This window comes from Heteronotia binoei, chromosome 12 (genome assembly GCF_032191835.1).
Source record: "Heteronotia binoei isolate CCM8104 ecotype False Entrance Well chromosome 12, APGP_CSIRO_Hbin_v1, whole genome shotgun sequence".
NCBI classification, from domain to species: domain Eukaryota; kingdom Metazoa; phylum Chordata; class Lepidosauria; order Squamata; family Gekkonidae; genus Heteronotia; species Heteronotia binoei.
The window spans coordinates 50,809,719-50,827,417 of NC_083234.1; the positions used below are offsets into that span (position 1 = coordinate 50,809,719).

Here is a 17,699-nt window from a genome sequence, read left to right on the forward strand (position 1 = left end):
GTCCCACTTCTTTTTCTTAGGGCTTTGATGCTAATGTATGTATATATCATGCCCAACTTTTCTCCCCACTGATAACCCAAAAATGGCTTACAACATTGTTCTTCCCTTTCCATTTTATTTTCACAACAGCAACCCAATGAGGTAGGCTAGGATGCAAGAAAATGTTTGCTATGAGCCTCCAAGGCAGATTGTTCATTCAAACTGGGGCCTCCCAGATCCTAGTCAGGCACCCTGTCCACTGTACTCTGCTGGCAGTCCAATGCATCACTGACCTGGGAGCACAAGGTCTACTTAGCACATTTCAACCCTGAGGATGGCAGATATGGCTCTCCTGTCCCTATTCTACCTTTGCGATACCCCTGTAAAGTAGGTGAGGCTGACTGGCTCAAGGTCATCCAACCACCTACATGGCAGAGTGAAGATCTGAACTTGGGACTCCTGTACCACAATGGCTCAGACATATGACTAAAACTTTGACAAGTCTCAAAAGTGAGCTGTCGTCTCCTTCAAGACTTAAGAATCATTGCTTCTCTGGTCTGTTTCGTAAGCAGCTGTCTTCAGCTCATCAGCTCAAAACCCATTAACAGGATCAAGAACTAAATCAGATGCAGAAGCAAGTTGAGATCCAGATGAGGAAAGGCTGTACTCATCCCAGTTCCTTGTGGTAACAAGCTACATTAGCAGCAGCATGAGTCTGTGGAGGCAGGCAGAGTTCAGAATTCGCTCCATTGCTGAGAGCTGATATTTGGTAGCCTTCAAAGTCCACGAAGAAGGCCTCCATTGGCAAGATCCTCAAAGTGCAGCTCTCCAGAGGCCAGGGAATCCTTCATTTTTCCCCTGGCTGTTACTGGCCCATTTTCCTATAAGGAAATTGCTGCCAGGCCGAAGTTGGTTCTAAAAAACATGGGAGCTTCATCAATTTTTCAGAAAGCCTTCTGAGTTCCATCTTGCCTAGTTAAACTTACTGAGGTGGGCCCTGTACTTAGCTATACTGATACTAAACAAAACCACACCAATTCCCACATCAATGACTCCCTCTTAGCCTTCCAGAGAGGCAAAGAAGTCACTTCTTGTGCCACCTGTACACGCAGGACTGGGGAGGCCTTGAGGAAGGCCACCCAAAACAACCGTGATAGCCAGATGCAACCCAGTTCCCACCTTATCTCACAACTAGGGTTGCCAAGGACCTGAAATTCTCCAGGAATTAAAACTGATCTCCAAACTACAGGGATCACTTCCCCTGGAGGAAATGGCAGCTTTGGAGGGTGGACTCTGTATGGGGTTGCTAGCTCATGGTTGGAAAATTCCTGGACAATTTGGGGGTAAGATCTGGGATGGGTGGAGTTTGGAGAGGGGAGGTACCTTAGTAGTGTATAATGCCACAAAGCCTATTCTCCAAAACAACCATTTTCTTTGTGGGAACTGATCTTTGCTGTCTGGAGATCGTCATTCTGGGAGACATCCATGCCCCACCTGGAGGTTGGCAACACTACTATGGCATTGCACCCTCCACAGGCACTGCCTCCAAATATCCATGAATTTCCAGAGCCTGAGTTGGCAATCCTAGCTTGCAGTTACCCAATAACAACAGCTCTTCCTATAGAGTTTAAGGCCTCTAAATCAGGGCCATTGAACTGCCCTGCCAAGTTGCTTGTATCTATAAGCAATATGCTCCCTTCTTGCTATTATAACTATCAGTTAACCTCGGCCTATAAAGGGCAATATGTCTCCCTGCAACTGACAGGAGCTTTGTGTCCTTTATTGAGCAGGGCTTGGAAGAAATGGAAGGGACATTTTTTTAATTAATCTTTTAAGGAAGACTCTGTTGAGCTGCAGCCATCCAGGCAGTGCACTGAGGCATGCAACTTATCTCCAAGGAGCAATAAAACTCCATCCCTTCTGACCCACTCCCCACATTGTCATATCCCAGCTGCTATAACCACAGTGACATGGCTTCCAGCAAGTATTCTGTATATTAAAATGGGGACCTCCTGCCCTCCAAGGCAAGCTTGATAGTCTCAAATGACATAGACTAATGTTTCAGAAAAAGTCAAGCTCTCTGAAAGATCTAGTTCTAATGACCTCTGGATAGTCTAGAAAGCCAGGACTGGATGACATTCTGATGAGTTTTGGTGCTGGTGAACTAGTGGAAGAAACTTGGGTGAGCCAGTTTGGTGTAGTGGTTAAGTGCACGGGCTCATATCTGGGAGAACCAGGTTTGATTCCCCACTCCTCCACTTGCAGCTGCTGAAATGGCCTTGGGTCAGCCAGGGCTCTCAAAGGAGTTGTCCTTGAAAGGGCAGCTGCTGTAAGAGCTCTCTCAGCCCCACCTACCTCACAGGGTATCTGTAGGGGGGGCGGGGAGGTGAGATTGTGACTGCTCTGAGATTCAGAGTATAGGGTGGGACATAACTCCAATATCAGTAGCAGCAGAAAGAAGGAGAGCACCTCTTCCCAGACTGCCTTCCCCAGTGTTGGTTTTGATATTCACATATATGGTTGTTTTGACTGTTTCCTTTTAGCTCATGCACTCTCTTTGCTGATGCTCCTTGCAAGTCTGAGCAATACTCAGTCCCCTGCTCTTTATTGCTGGCCACTCCTGCTTCCCTTCATCTCCACCCAAAGGTGGCCACCAAGTTGTCCAGTAAACAACATGAAAAGACCAAGGCGGGGGGAGGGGTGTTATGCCAATGCCTTTCTGGAGCCACCTATCCTTTTCTCTGTCCAGAACTGTAGCCCTTTGTTCCTTCCTCTCTCCCTCCCCCCCAATGCTGCCTCTTCATTTGCATTTTGAGAAGCCTGCTGTGTCTGTGTGCTTCTCGAGGCATTAACACGTTGCCACTCCTCCAAGGTGGAGATGTGAGCACTAGTCATTGTTCCTCTTTGCTCTGATCAGAAAAGAGCTACCACATTTCAGGTGGAAGATTTCCATCCCACAGAGAAAGGTATTTATATTTTCCTGGACTGGAGAAACTTCAGGTAATGAAGCCTCCACAGGAGCTAAAATGTGATGAAGGCCCTGCTCTGTAGAGCACTTAACATAATGGTTAGGCCAGCCCCGACCGCAGGTGGCCGAAGAATTTGCTTTATCTGCTGGCTTCTGTTTTCTCACATCCAGAACTGGCTGCCAAAGATTTTCTCCTGTCCTTGGCAGGGCTTCAGCAAGATCATGCCAATTCACACCTTTTACAGACTAACTGTATATGGTTTACCTTCGGTGCTATTTGGAATATGGGCAGGTGGCAGCAGGTGGGGCACAGCCAAGGAAGCAGTGAAGCCTGAATATTCTTCAGTTAGATTGTACCTGCCTCTCCCCGCACCTCCATTGCACCAAAGGAAACACATGCTATTCCTTGGAGCTGATTTGTTTACAATGACTGTTGTGTCATGGGTTTTTTCACCCTCAATTTTTCCTTGGAGCGAGCTGCCTCCAAGCATCAGATAATAAGGGACTGATAAAACGGGCCGGAGGTTTCATAATTTGCTCATCTGTCTTGTAGACACACAAAACGTGCTCATATGCCCTCACCCAATGGTGTTGTGTTTATAAAGCAAAGGTTTTCATGAACTGGGACACTAGTAAGATATTGCCAACATCAATCTCCAGAGACGAAGGCTCTAACTGATATTCACTTTACATGTTCTAGTTGCATGCTGCATGACGGCACTCTGTGTTCTGTTGGCACATCATGGAGAGACACTTCATAACTGTGGACCATAACTGTGTATAAAAACAGAATCTTGATAGTACTACATGATATGTTCTGTCTTACAGTGGCTGGGACAGAAACCCACACGGTAACCATAATTGTACTTAGTCTTATCTCAAATATTTACATGCATTAATTGCTAGCGTATCTACATATCCTGCTTCCATATCTAATTTAAGTCTCTGAACATTCTACATACTGTAATTAACTATCATTTCAGTATTTACCCAGACTAATTAATATTACGGTGCTGCGATCACAGAAAGACCAACATGGGTTAGCAGAAATTAGATTCACCAGGTAAGAGGGGAAGGGGGGCTGATGGATAGTCTGCTCCTTTCACCACTGTCTTTAGGTTTCAACTGCAAGTGAACCAAGCTTATACTTGAGGGAAGAGTCCCTGACTACTTGGCCAATGGGAGGGGAAGTCCTCTTTTCACCCCTGGCTGATCTCTTTCAATGCTACACCAAACCAGCTTGAAATGTGGTCTGAAAAACAAGAGACCCTGCTCTTGAAATGGAATGCTGAGGTCAGCCAGGCTACAACTCCTTCCGATTTGCACAGAAATTAGCAGCCTGGCTATAAATCCAAGGTTTTGTTTTCTTTATTCTCTGTGGTATGACTTCCTTTCAAAATATGCTCTTGTTCAATTGAAGGTGGTTTACTTTGGGATTAAGAATTTATCCTGCCTCACGCTAGAGAACTGCCTAGCTAAAGCATGTGCTAAAATGAAAAGGAAACCCTCCAAAGGAAAAAACTCTGCTACTCCCTCCTTTGAATTTCACACAGTCTCCCAGGCTGCAACCACTGACCTGCTTAACATGAACACTTGTTTCCAGCTAGCTGGTTGGAATAAGAAGATGTGGGGATATTCCACATGAACACACCAAGCAGCCTTTACTGAATCAGGCCCCTTCGTCTATCAAGGACAGTATTGTCTGCTTTGATTGGCAGCAGCTGTAGAAGATCTCAGGCAAAGGTCTTTCACATCACCTCCTATCTGAGCTTTTTTCTTTTAATCAGAGATGCCAGGGATTGAATCTGGAACCATCTGCCTGCTACTGACCCATCTTCCCCCATTTCCAGTCTCCCAGAGTCAGAAATGGGACCTTGACTTAGGAGTATTTTGCTACAGGGCTTGTTTTAGAGTGTCCAAAATGTATCACATGCATCAACAAGCTTTGGCACCATCAACAGTTGTTTGAAATGGTCAAAAAAAAAAAAAAGAACAGAAAAGTGTAACTGGCAGGGCTTGATACAGTAAAACCAAAATCACACAGGAAGGTGAGAATGGGACTGTAAATCAGCCTCCAATTGATTCAGAAACTCGGTACAAGCACATTTAAAGCTGCCTTTCTGTTTTTCATATAGTGGGAATCTAATACTCGCAGACTGAAAGCTGCCTTTCTGCTTTTCAAATGTGCACACCAGCAGAGGAAGATGTGTTGCAAAGTGTGTGTACGTTCAGCCAGAGGGGGAAAGGATTCACCAAGGGATAAACCACAAATGCTAATTCCATATAATAAATGGTACATTCAGGAGTCAGGCATATGTAGGCCGGGTGAGCGATGGGAAGGCTACACACAGTGACTGCTGCTTTCTAGAATGCCCTCCCAGTCAAAGGAGTTCTCAGACCTATTCCTTCCTATGCAGATGTGGGGAAATGCAGTGTCAAAAACATGTCCTAGATACAACAGATTCCCAAGTTGTTCTTGTATAAGCTGGAGCTGGGTTCCTCAACAAAGCCCACCCAGTTTCCCAAGATCATCTCTGAATGAGTGTCAGCCTCTTCTAAGCTGCTGCAGAATTAAGCTTGCAGGAGACAGAGAAAAGGGGAGGCCGTTAATTCTCTTGGGGCTCCAGGGAGGCGGGAGAGCCAACAGAAGTGGCAAGAAAGCATGTTTTGCTTGGCTTTTATTACCTGAGACAATTGAAGCGAGTCTGAATATATCAGAGAGACGAGAGGTGACTGGCTCGTAGGGGGAAGCTTCATAAAACTCTTCTCCTGGGAGGGAAGGAAGAGAGAGAGAGATTGAAACAGCAACTTTGGCAAAGCAATTCACATAGACAGCTCCTAAGCACTGGGGCTGGGGTAAAGCTACCTATGTTTCCCCCATGGAAGACAGGAGATGGGACATCTGGCCAACAAGTTCTTGGGACTGAGCTCCCAAAGGATTCTAGATCTTGGGTCTGTGAAAAATCATGACCTCTTTGCTTACTTCTTGATCTGCAAAATGGGACTCCTGCTAATGGTCCATCCCACAGGGATGTGATACAAAAGAAAAGAAGGACATATCTAACATAGTAGCAGTGATAAGTAACAAAGGCCCTACAACTTACTTGGATGGCCCTGGAATACCTATCACCTGCAAACACATCAGCTCATGTAGCTGAACCTCCAGGTTCCCCAAAGAACTGATCCCAGCAGCTTGTGAAGGAACTCAACCACTTTATTTATATACTAGGAGTAAGGCCTGCTGTGGAGGAAAATACCATGGGCTGTAGAAAGAGGCATTCACTCCTCTCCACCTTGAGGGAAACTGATCTCTGCCATCTGGAGAGCAGTTGTAATTCTGAGGAATCTCCAGCCCACATCTGGAGATTGGCAACAGTGGTTCCCCAGGAGGAAATGACTGATTTGAAGGTGAAGTCTATGGCCTGTCTGAGGTCCCACCCCCCAGGCATTGGCCCAACCTCTACCAAAGTACACAGCAGTTGCTGTGTACTTTGGTAGAGGTTGGGCCAATGAGGAGTTGCCAGGATGTGTTGGGAGAGTCATTTTGAAGGTGTTGTGTGCCATCAAGGGGTCAGGAAAGGGCTTTTGCGGCAGCAGTTCTGAGGTCATGTTGGAGGTGGATGTACAGCAGCTGGGCTATAAGCGCAGCCTTGGAAGGGCAGAGGAGGGTAATCAGTGCTGCCTGAACTTGGGAGGTAGTTCAGGGTGAAAAGCTGCCTGGAGGGCTGTTTTGTGGGCTTTGCAGGGGAGGTCAGAGTGGTGTTGGTGGCAGAGGCCCCAATGACTTTGTGGAGTGTGTAGCAGAGCAGCAGGGCCCAGGCAAAATCTGCTGTTTGTGAGAGAGTGCGGCTGTGGGCTGTTGTTGGCCACCTGTGTGGGCCATTTAGGTGCCAGCCAAGGTATTCACTGGGCTGGAGGCTGTTGGTGAGGGTTCAGGACAGCAGTAGCTGCTCTGAGGGCTTAAGGCCATTGGTGAGAGAATCATAGAATCACAGAATCATAGAGTTGGAAGGGACCTCCAGGTCATCTAGTCCAACCCCCTGCACAATGCAGGAAACCCACAAATACCTGCCCCATATTCACAGGATCTTCATCGCTGTAAGATGGCCATCTAGCCTCTGTTTAAAAACCTCCAAGGAAGGAGAGCCCACCACCTCCCGAGGAAGCCTGTTCCACTGAGGAATCACTCTAACGGTCAGGAAGTTCTTCCTAATGTTGAGCCAGAAACTCTTTTGATTTAATTTCAACCCATTGGTTCTGGTCCTACTTTCCGGGACCGAAGAAAACAATTCCACACCATCCTCTATATGACAACATAAGAACATAAGAGAAGCCATGTTAGATCAGACCAATGGCCCATCCAGTCCAACACTCTGTGTCACACAGTGGCAAAAAATTTTATATATATATATATATATATATATATATATATATATATATATATATATATATATATATATATATATATATATATATATATATATATATATATATATATATATATATATATATATATATATATATACATACACACACACACACTGTGGCTAATAGCCACTGATGGACCTCTGCTCCATATTTTTATCTAACCCCCTCTTGAAGGTGGCTATGCTTGTGGCTGCCACCACCTCCTGAGGCAGTGAATTCCACATGTTAATCACCCTTTGGGTGAAGAAGTACTTCCTTTTATCCGTTTTAACCTGTCTGCTCAGCAATTTCATCGAATGCCCACATGTTCTTGTATTGTGAGAAAGGGAGAAAAGTACTTTTTTCTCTACTTTCTCCATCCCATGCATTATCTTGTAAACCTCTATCATATCACCCCACAGGCAACGTTTCTCCAAGCTAAAGAGTCCCAAGCAATTCAACCTTTCTTCAAAGGGAAAGTGTTCCAGCCCTTTAATCATTCTAGTTGCCCTTTTCTGGACTTTCTCCAATGCTATAATATCCTTTTTGAGGTGCGGCAACCAGAACTGCACACAGTACTCCAAATGAGACCGCACCATCGATTTATACAGGGGCATTATGATACTGGCTGATTTGTTTTCAGTTCCCTTCCTAATAATTCCCAGCATGGCATTGGCCTTTTTTATTGCAAACACACACTGTCTTGACATTTTCAGTGAGTTATCTACCATGACCCCAAGATCTCTCTCTTGGTCAGTCTCTGCCAGTTCACACCCCATCAACTTGTATTTGTAGCTGGGATTCTTGGCCCCATGTGCATTACTTTGCACTTGGCCACATTGAACCGCATCTGCCACGTTGACGCCCACTCACCCAGCCTCAACAGATCCCTTTGGAGTTCCTCACAATCCTCTCTGGTTCTCACCACCCTGAACAATTTAGTGTCATCCGCAAACTTGGCCACTTCACTGCTCACTCCCAACTCAAATCATTTATGAACAAGTTAAAGAACATGGGATCCAGTACTGAGCCCTGCAGCACCCCACTGCTTACCGTCCTCCACTGCGAAGACTGCCCATTTATACTCACTCTCTGCTTCCTATTACTCAGCCAGTTTTTGATCCACAAGAAGGCCTGTCCTTTTACTCCATGACTCTCAAGCTTTCTAAGGAGCCTTTGATGAGGAACTTTATCAAAAGCTTTCTGGAAGTCAAGGTAAACAACATCTATTGGGTTCCCTTTGTCCACATGTTTGTTCACCCCCTCAAAGAAATGTAACAGGTTAGTGAGACAAGATCTTCCCTTAGAGAACCCATGCTGAGTTTTCCTCAATAACCCATGTTCATCAGTGTGCCTACTCATTCTGTCCTTGATAATGCTTTCTACCAACTTTCCCGGTATTGAAGTCAGACTGACTGGCCTGTAATTTCCCGGATCTCCTCTGGAACCCTTTTTAAAGATGTGGGTGACATTTGCTACCTTCCAGTCCTCAGGAATTGAGGCAGATTTCAATGAAAGATTACAGATTTTTGTTAGAAGATCCACAAATTCAACTTTGAGTTCTTTCAGAACTCTCGGATGTATGCCATCTGGACCCGGTGACTTATTAGTTTTTAATTCGTCCATCAGTTGTAGGACCTCCTCTTTTGTCACCTCAATCTGACTCAGGTCTTTCAACACCCCTTCCAAAATTAGCAGTTCTGGGGCAGACAAAAAGTTCTCATCTTCCACAGTGAAGACGGAGGCAAAAAATTCATTCAGCTTCTCAGCCATTTCCCTATCCTCCTTCAGTAATCCTTTTACCCCATGGTCATCCAAGGGCCCCACTGCCTCCCTGGCTGGTTTCCTACTTCTAATATATTTGAAGAAAAAAATTTTGTTGGTCTTTATGTTTTTTGCAATATGCTCCTCATAGTCCCTTTTTGCCTGCCTAATCACAGTCTTGCATTTGATTTGCCACAGCCTGTGTTCCCTTTTACTAATATCACTTGGACTGGTTTTCCACTGCTTAAAGGAGTCCTTCTTACCTTTTACAGCTTCCATTACTTTGTTTGTTAACCATGCAGGCCTTTTCTTATGCCTGTTTGTGCCTTTCCTAACTTGTGGTACGTATTTTATCTGAGCTTCTAGGATTATAGTTTTAAACAGTCTCCAAGCTTCCCCAAGGGTTTTGACCGTATTTACCTTTCCTTTCAGTTTCCTCCTCACATGCCTCCTCATCTCAGTGAATTTACCCCTTTTAAAGTTAAACGTGGTTGTGGCGGTCTTTTGGGGCAACTCCCTATTTATACAAACGGTGAAATCAATAACATTATGGTCACTGCTCCCAAGCGGCGCAATCACTTTTACATCTCTCACCAAGTCTTGGGCATTACTTAGGACCAAATCCAGGATCGCCCCACCCCTGGTAGGTTCTGAGACCATCTGCTCCATAGCACAGTCATTGAGAGCATCAAGAAACTCAATCTCTTTCTCTCGACCAGAACACATATTCAAGTACTTGAAGATGGTAATCATATCACCTCTCAGCCACTCAGAACACTCTCGACCAGAACACCCTTCAAGTACTTGAAGATGGTGATCATATCACCTCTCAGCCACCTTCTCTCCAGGTTAAACATCCCCAGCTCCTTCAACCTTTCCTCAAAGGACTTGATCTCCAGACCCCGCACCATCTTTGTCGCCATCCTCTGGACCCATTCCAGTTTGTTTATATCCTTCTTAAAATGTGGTGCCCAAAACTGAACACAGTCCTCCAGGTGAGGTCTTACCAGAGCAGAGTAAAGCGATACCATCACTTCATGTGATATGAACACTATACTTCTGTTGATACAGCCCAAAATTGCATTTGCCTTTTTAGACACCGCATCACACTGTTAACTCATGTTCAGCGTATGATCCACTAAGACCCCTACATCCTTTTTGCACATACTACTGCTAAGACAAGTCTCTCCCATCCTATAAGAGGGGGGCTATGCACTGTTGTTGGCCGGCAGAGCCTTATAGTTTGGGAGGATGCAGGACAGTGAGAGCTATTTGTGAGGGCTTCAGAGGGAGCGTAGCCACCAAACTGTCTGAGATGTGTGCCTGTCAGTGGCAAGAGCATATGTGAGGGTTTTGGCAGTTGTTTCCAGTATTCCAGGGGTGATGTGGGAGGGGGACAGGGGAGTGAGCCAATAGGTGTGCAGAGGTACAGAGTGACAGGCGATAGGCCAATGGTTGCTGGAGCTCAGGTTTCAACCAGTGGGTGAGCTCTATTTTGCCACTACCACTATGGTTTTATTATTAAGGATTAGGCAGCTTGGGTCTAGAGTAGGGTCTGCAGGTTGACTGTTATGGCAGACAATCTCTCACCCCTGCGTTCCTGTCTCCTGTTGCCACATCAAATGACAGTAGGAGCAAAAATGAAGAAGGAGAGGACATCTATCATATTTACCATTGAAACTAGAGGATTTGTAGAGCGCCCTTTGAAAAGGTGACATCACTTCTGCCAGCCTCCAGGTGGGACCTGGAATTACACATCATCTCAAGACTACATAGATCAATTCCCTGGAGAAAATGGATGCTTTGGAAGGTGGACACTATGGCAATGTACCCCACAGAGGTCCCTGTCCTCATCAGACTCCATCCTCAAATCCCCAGGAGTTTCCCAACTTGGATCCAGCAACTCTACCCCCATATCCCCCACTGATGGCCAGGGGCAACCTGGCAACCCTGTTTCTGGGTCTTACACCTGACAATCCTAGCCTAGAGTCCACAACTACAACCACTTCCACAACTTCTTCCCAGGACCACCATCAGCCAGATGGTCTCACATCCTCCAAACATTAACTCTTTCTTAACAATGTCATGCTTTGTAACTCTTTACCATGGAACCAACAGATTTCGTCAAGAGTATTTGACACTGCAAACAGTGACTAAGAATGGAAACCTGCTACCAGGGTTGCAAACGTTCAGGTGGGGCCTGGAGTTTCCCCAGATCTCCAGTCTACATACATGAATTCCCCCAGAGAAAACAGCAGCTTCAGAGTGTGCACTCTGTAACACCACATCTCTGCTAAGCTCCCTCCCTGAATTCTGCCCTCCCCAGATTTTGCCTCCAAATCTCCAGGAATTACCTAATCCAGAATTGGCAAGCCTAGCTGGTATGTCAGTCTCCTCCCCCCCTTTAGGGGATTCACCTAATGAAAATGATCAGCTCAAGAGTGGAGAGGGAGTAAATGCAACAGGCTATTGTGACACAGTACCTACACTGCTGAGCATGAAGTGGGAGACCTGGGTTCAAATCCTGCATTTCAAGTGGGTCTTATACTGATGTTCCAAGCACTTTGTTGTCCCTTTGTGTTGTAAGAAAGCACAAAACAAATTTCAACAGGGAAATGGTCTTTTCAGACCTCTCTTGTCCTGTGACCATTCAACACTGCCTTAAACTGAATCAGACCGTTGCTCTACAGTGGACAGGATTGTCTACTCTGACCGGCAGTGGTTCTCCTGGGTATTAAGCAGAGGTCTTTCACATCACTTACTGCCTGACCCTTTTAAGCCGAGATGCTGGGGAATGAACCTGAGATTTTGTGCATGCCACTGACCCACAACCAAGTAGGTGCCCTACCGCTGAGCCACTGTGTTTTCCATCTCTAGCTGCCTACCCACTGAAGATATTCTCAGTCTGAACAATGCTGCCTTCCCATCCCACCCCCACTCCCATAATTAAGAAGTCACTCAAAGCTTGCTGCGGAAACACGAGTTTATTAGCAAGCGAGGAACAATCAGAGAAGGGCCAGTTCCCACCACAACAGCTCCTTGATGGACAGTAATAAATGCATTTCATTACTGGGAATTCTTCACAAGTGCTGGACAAGATCAGCTGCCAGGGCGCCAGGTTTGCTTATCAAAAGTGTCCAGAACCTTCTCCTTCCCTCCTCTGCTGGGAATTTGAGGCAGAGGAGCCAGCCAAAGTTGCTGAGGCCAAGGCTCTGATAAGACCACTTTAAGTCAGGGAGGAGGGAAGCACTCCATGGGTATGGTTGGGCTCTCTTTTTCTGGGCTCCAGAACAAAGGGGGAGGGGGGAGGGGCTTGCAGCCACAGAAATAGGGATGCCAGCCTACAGCTCATCTCCAGACTACTGGGATCAATTCCCATAGAGAAAATGGAGGGTGGAGTCTATGGCATTGTACCCCAGTGAGGTCCCTGTCCTCCCCAGGCTCCATCCCCCAAACCTCTAGGAGCTTCCCAATTTGGATCTGACACCTCCCCATCCCCCACTGGAGGGCAGGCAGGACATGGCAACCCTGCACAGGAAGCTGCCCTCCTCCCACAGACAGAGGTGGAGCAGAGCCTGGGTGCTGGAAAGTAGACTATAGCTGATGGGTAAGCACATGTCTTAAGTGCCCAGTGGGTGAACCAGCCCTGTTCTGTTTTCCCTTTGCTGTGCCTCTTTTTTGCCTAGATGGAGTATATGCCTAGGAGGCTTTGCCTGTGAAGTTTGCAAGGCAAAGCTGTGATAGGCAAACTGCTTCTTTCAGCACCTGTTTGGTCAGATATCTGCTGACCTGCCCCTAGAGGAAGTCTCAGCTGTAAAGCCCCACTATGTAGACCATGCTGGTTTTTGCTGCAAGGGACCACCCACATTTTAATGCTTTCCACTCACAGCAAAAGGAGACCAAAGAGGCCTCTGGCTCCCTGGGGGCAATGAGCTTACAGGAAATCCACCTGGGATCTGCTGAGTACATAAACCCAGAAGGGAAGCAACACTGTCTGGGGCAGACAGTTCCAGGTTAAAGATTGATACTGGAGTACTCTCAGTGGCTCCCAGAAGCATAGCCGTGCCCTCTATTCTAGTATCTTCCCCTTCCCACTGATAAAGAATCTGGGAAGTGTTCCCAGTGGGTCTGTTTCTCGGGATGCCAGAAAGAACACCCCATGCCTTCAATTTTATTTAAAAGCAAGAACCCCAGCACTGGGGCAGGGGAAGTTTAATTCTTATTTTATTCATTTAAAATACTTCCATCCTAAGCACATGCAATCAGACTCGCAGCATTTCTTTCAAAACACTTAAGACATTAAAGCAGGTAAACAAAATAGCAGCTATCTGAAACAACCTCTCACCTCCAAATCCATGGATTAAAAGCAATAAAAATCTTAAAATAGACTGCAGGAGCTATAAACAATCTAAATAGATGAGAAGCAAAACAAAACAAAAAAACCCCCAAAATTGCTTACTAGTGTTCCTCCTATGCTGTTCCCTAGAGAGAAGACATTCTTTCTTCCCCCCACCCCCTTACTCACACACACATATGCACGCACATGCACAAACATTCAGAGTTGCTCTTAGCTGGGTTGGAGTTGGTATCCTGCCTTTTCCCCATCATGAAGCTAATAAGAGTAGCTTAGAACTCCTGCTGCTTCCTGGGAAATTGCACAGGGAGAAAAGTAGACTCCCCTCCAGTGCCATTGCCCCAGACCCATGGGGGGTTTTGTAGAAAAAGCCCTGCATATTTGCATATTAGGCCACACCCCCTGGTATCACCATTGTTTCACACAGGGCTTTTTTGTAGAAAAAGCTCAGCAGGAACTCATTAGCATATCAGGCCACACCCCTTAATGCCAAGCCAGCCAGAACTGCATTCCTGTGCATTCCTGCTCAAAAAAAGCCCTGCCCGGACCACAGCACAATCCTTCCCCTACATGTGTCTGCGTGTGAAGCACTGTCAAGTCACAGCCAACTTATGGTGACCCCAGGTTTTTCAAGGAAAGTGATTAAGTGGAGGTGGTTTGCCATTGCCTTCCTCTGCAAAGTCTTCCATCCAGTATCAACCCTGCTTAGCTTCTGACAAGATCAGGCTACACTACACCATTCCACACCCCCTTTCCCCTACATAGTGACTTTTAAATAAAATTATTGCAGACCATGAAAGATTTGACCATGATTTTTCAGCATCTGTCCTATTAGCATGCCTACATATTGAGGCCTTCAGGTGATTCTACGAGGCAGGCAAAGAGCAACAAGAGATTCTAAGCTCCATATAACTGGAGGGGGGCTCACTTGGCTTCCCTAAAAACAAATAGCAACTAGAAGGGGCAGAGACTTCCTTTGTATACTACTTTGCCCAAGACATACATAGTTACATATCAAAAGAACTGTGCTGCTCACTAGAAAATCTAGTAGGTATTAACAGTAAGCTGAATTTCTGCTGGCAGCCACACAATTAACTTTCAAGAAAACACCAAGATAGAGAGGGAGCTGCCTTGATGAAGGAGCTCAGCTCCCAGATGCTGGTATGTCCCAGACAGGGACACTTGGGCAACAGACGAAGGGCAACATCTTGAACAGGTACATTGTGGACAATTTGTGCTTTTTATCAAACTGTCTAGTATTGGCAACTCCCCAAGAGGTTCCGAGTTATCTTTGCAAACTGCGTCTAGGGATTTTTGTTTGCTAGAGACGAAACGGTGCAACGGATTTCACAATCTGGCATACGTTGGAGTATGTTTGCAAACCAAGGGAGCTGAAGCTCTGCACACACCAGTTGCCTTCATGTTCTCTGAAGCAGAGCTACATTTGTCAAGGGAGAGCCTCTTTTCATCCCACTCTTTTTCCTCCCTGCATGCACACACACACATACAGAGAGAGAGTGTTTGCCAATATACAGTATACACAACAGAGCTAGAAGTTCACAGTAAATTGTTTGTACTTATGTCAAAGCTAGTTTCCAATAGGGATATCGAAATCTTTTGGTTCCTCTATGGCATCCAATTTGAAAGGCCAAGCTGCTTCACAGCAAGAACATGAGAGCAGGGCTGGGAGACCTGGGTTCCAGTCCCACATCCACCCATGGACTCCTGCAGCTTAAGCACATTTTTAAAAAAAAAAATTGTTTACATTATTTCTAGTCTGCTTTTCTCACTGAGACTCAGGGGGGCTTGTTGTTTGTATATATGAATGCAAACAGAGGGAATGAGTAAGAGCAACGGCCTCAGTGGATCAGATGAATGATCCATCTAATTTTCCCTCCTGTTTCATTCTGTGGCCAATGAGATGCCACTTGGGAAATCTACAAGCACGGTACAGAGGCCAAAGTCTCAGCCTTATAATTTGCCCCACCCAGCAATGATATTTAAAGGGAAGTAGGGTTGCCAGGTCTGACTCAGGAAATATCTGGGGACTTTGGGAGTGAAGCCAGGAGACTTTGGGGGTAGAGTCAGGAGCAAAGTTGTGTCAAGAATGATTGAACTCTGAAAGAAGTTCTGGCCATCACATTTAAAGGGACTGTGCTCCTTTTAAATGTCTCCCCTCCATTTGGAAATAATGGAAGACAGGGGCACCTTCTTTGGGGGCTCATAAAATTGGACCCCCTGGTCCAATCTTTTTGAAACTAGGGGGTTTTTTGAGAAGAGACACTAGATGTTATGCTGAAAAATTGGTGTTTCTCCCTCAAAAAACAGCTCTGAGCTCCAGATACCCATGGATCAATTCTCCATCATACCCTATCAGGACCAGTCTCCATAGGGTATAATGGAGTACCCAACAGACATCCAACCCTTCCCCCACTTTCTGATAATCCTGAAGTGGGGGCAGGGCTTCCAAACCAGGAGATCACCTGCCCCCAACTGGAGATTGATAAGAAAACAACAAAACACTGTGTAAATTACATGCTTCAGATAAATGCTTTACATTCTTTACTCAAGCATCACTTCTTATGGCAAGCATCAAATGCACTTAATCCAATACTGAAACTTAAAAGAGTCCACAATCCTCAAACAAAGGCTCTGTTGCAAATAGGATCCAAACTGGATGCTGCAAATAACAGGTACCAAATCCTGCTGTCTTTATATCCCTCTTGCTGGTAGACACAGATGGTACTGTATATCCTTGAATCAGTCCTGAGGTAGCAGTCCTCTATTCAACAGGTGCGGCTACATGAGTCACAGGTTTCATTCTTGCCATAAGAAGTGATGCATGAGTAAAGAATGTACAGCATTTATCTGAAGCGTGTAATTTACACAGTGTTTTGCTATTTTCTTATCAATCTGTACACTGTGGTTTCCGGTTTGCCCAACTGGAGATTGGCAACTGTTGGGGTTTAGATATACGATTAGCAGAGTAACATGGAGAGAACCACAAATAACAGCCAGGCACACGGTTTAGCTTAAAAATAAAAGTAGTTTACTTTACTAATGAGGAAAAGGTATGACTAGGATTTCTAGAAAACAAAGAAGGATTCAATATCCTATCTAGCTTCTAGACTACAACTCGACTCTCTCGAGTCTTAACTTCAACTGCTGTGGAGATCTAAGGTCTTAACACAAAGGGCAATAAAACTGACCAAATGTTTTCCCCTAGACCACCACCCAAATATATGGATTAGCCTATTAGGGCTCTCCCTCAATGGTCACTATGCATATTGACACCTAGCCTTGGCGGGAAGTACGTGCAAACATTCTCATTGGCTCTACCTACTCACTGGCTAAACATCAGCATGCACTTAATTAACTCATGACAACAGGAAGTGAAATTGCATCAAAAACCCAACATCAACCCTAAACTGAAGTCCCATCTAGTCAACAGCCACTGATAGACTTGTGTGTGTAAAGTGCCGTTGAGTTGCAGGCCATTTATGGCAACCCCACAGGCTTCTAAAGGCAAGTCATTAAGCAGAGGTGGTTTGCCATTGTCTTCCTCTGCAAAACCTTCCTTGGTGGTCTCCCATTCAGGTGCTACCCTGCTAAGCCTCTGAGATCTGGTGACACTGGGTTAGACTATACCATTCCGTAACCCATTGATACATCTACCCTCTAAGAATTCATCTTGAAGCCAACTAAACTCATAGAAATCATTACATCCTTTGACAGTTAATTCCTCAAGTTCTACCTTTTGTCTATGCTGAATCTACAGTGCAGCAATTTGATTAGGTGTTTGTGAGTTCAAATATTATGGAAATGTGAGAAAAAGATTTCTCTATTCCTTTTCTCCACCCAAGAGCATTTTTATAATCTTCTAATAGTCACCTTTTCTCTCAACTAAAAAGACTCAAACTCATTAGGTGATCAGAAGCACACACTGTTACAAATGCAGCCACACCATGGATCTATACAGGGGTATTATAATACTAGCCAAATTAAACAGCATTGACCCTATTACCAATCCTTGTGGAATACTACAATTTACTTCATTGAAAGAAATGTTTATATGGACTACTTTCTGTTATTTAAGCAGTTTCTGACCCACAAGTGTCCCTAACCTCTTATCCCATGACTTGCTAGGAATACTTCAAAGTCATTGGTGAACAGCTTGGAAAAAAGCTTTTTTGGAAGACCAAGTAAACAATGTTTACCAGCACACCA

The 17,699-nt window shown here is 45.3% G+C and overlaps 1 protein-coding gene across 2 annotated transcripts in view; it reads right to left on the bottom strand.

The window, feature by feature from the left end:
* The window catches only part of GFRA2 (GDNF family receptor alpha 2), a 111,332-nt gene that overhangs the window by 74,224 nt on the left and 19,409 nt on the right, over positions 1 to 17,699 (bottom strand). For both annotated transcript variants that reach the window (XM_060251064.1, XM_060251063.1), the window contains exon 3: positions 5,633 to 5,716. In XM_060251064.1, the coding sequence (XP_060107047.1) occupies positions 5,633 to 5,716 (84 nt within the window). The remainder of the gene's footprint in view (positions 1 to 5,632; positions 5,717 to 17,699) is intronic.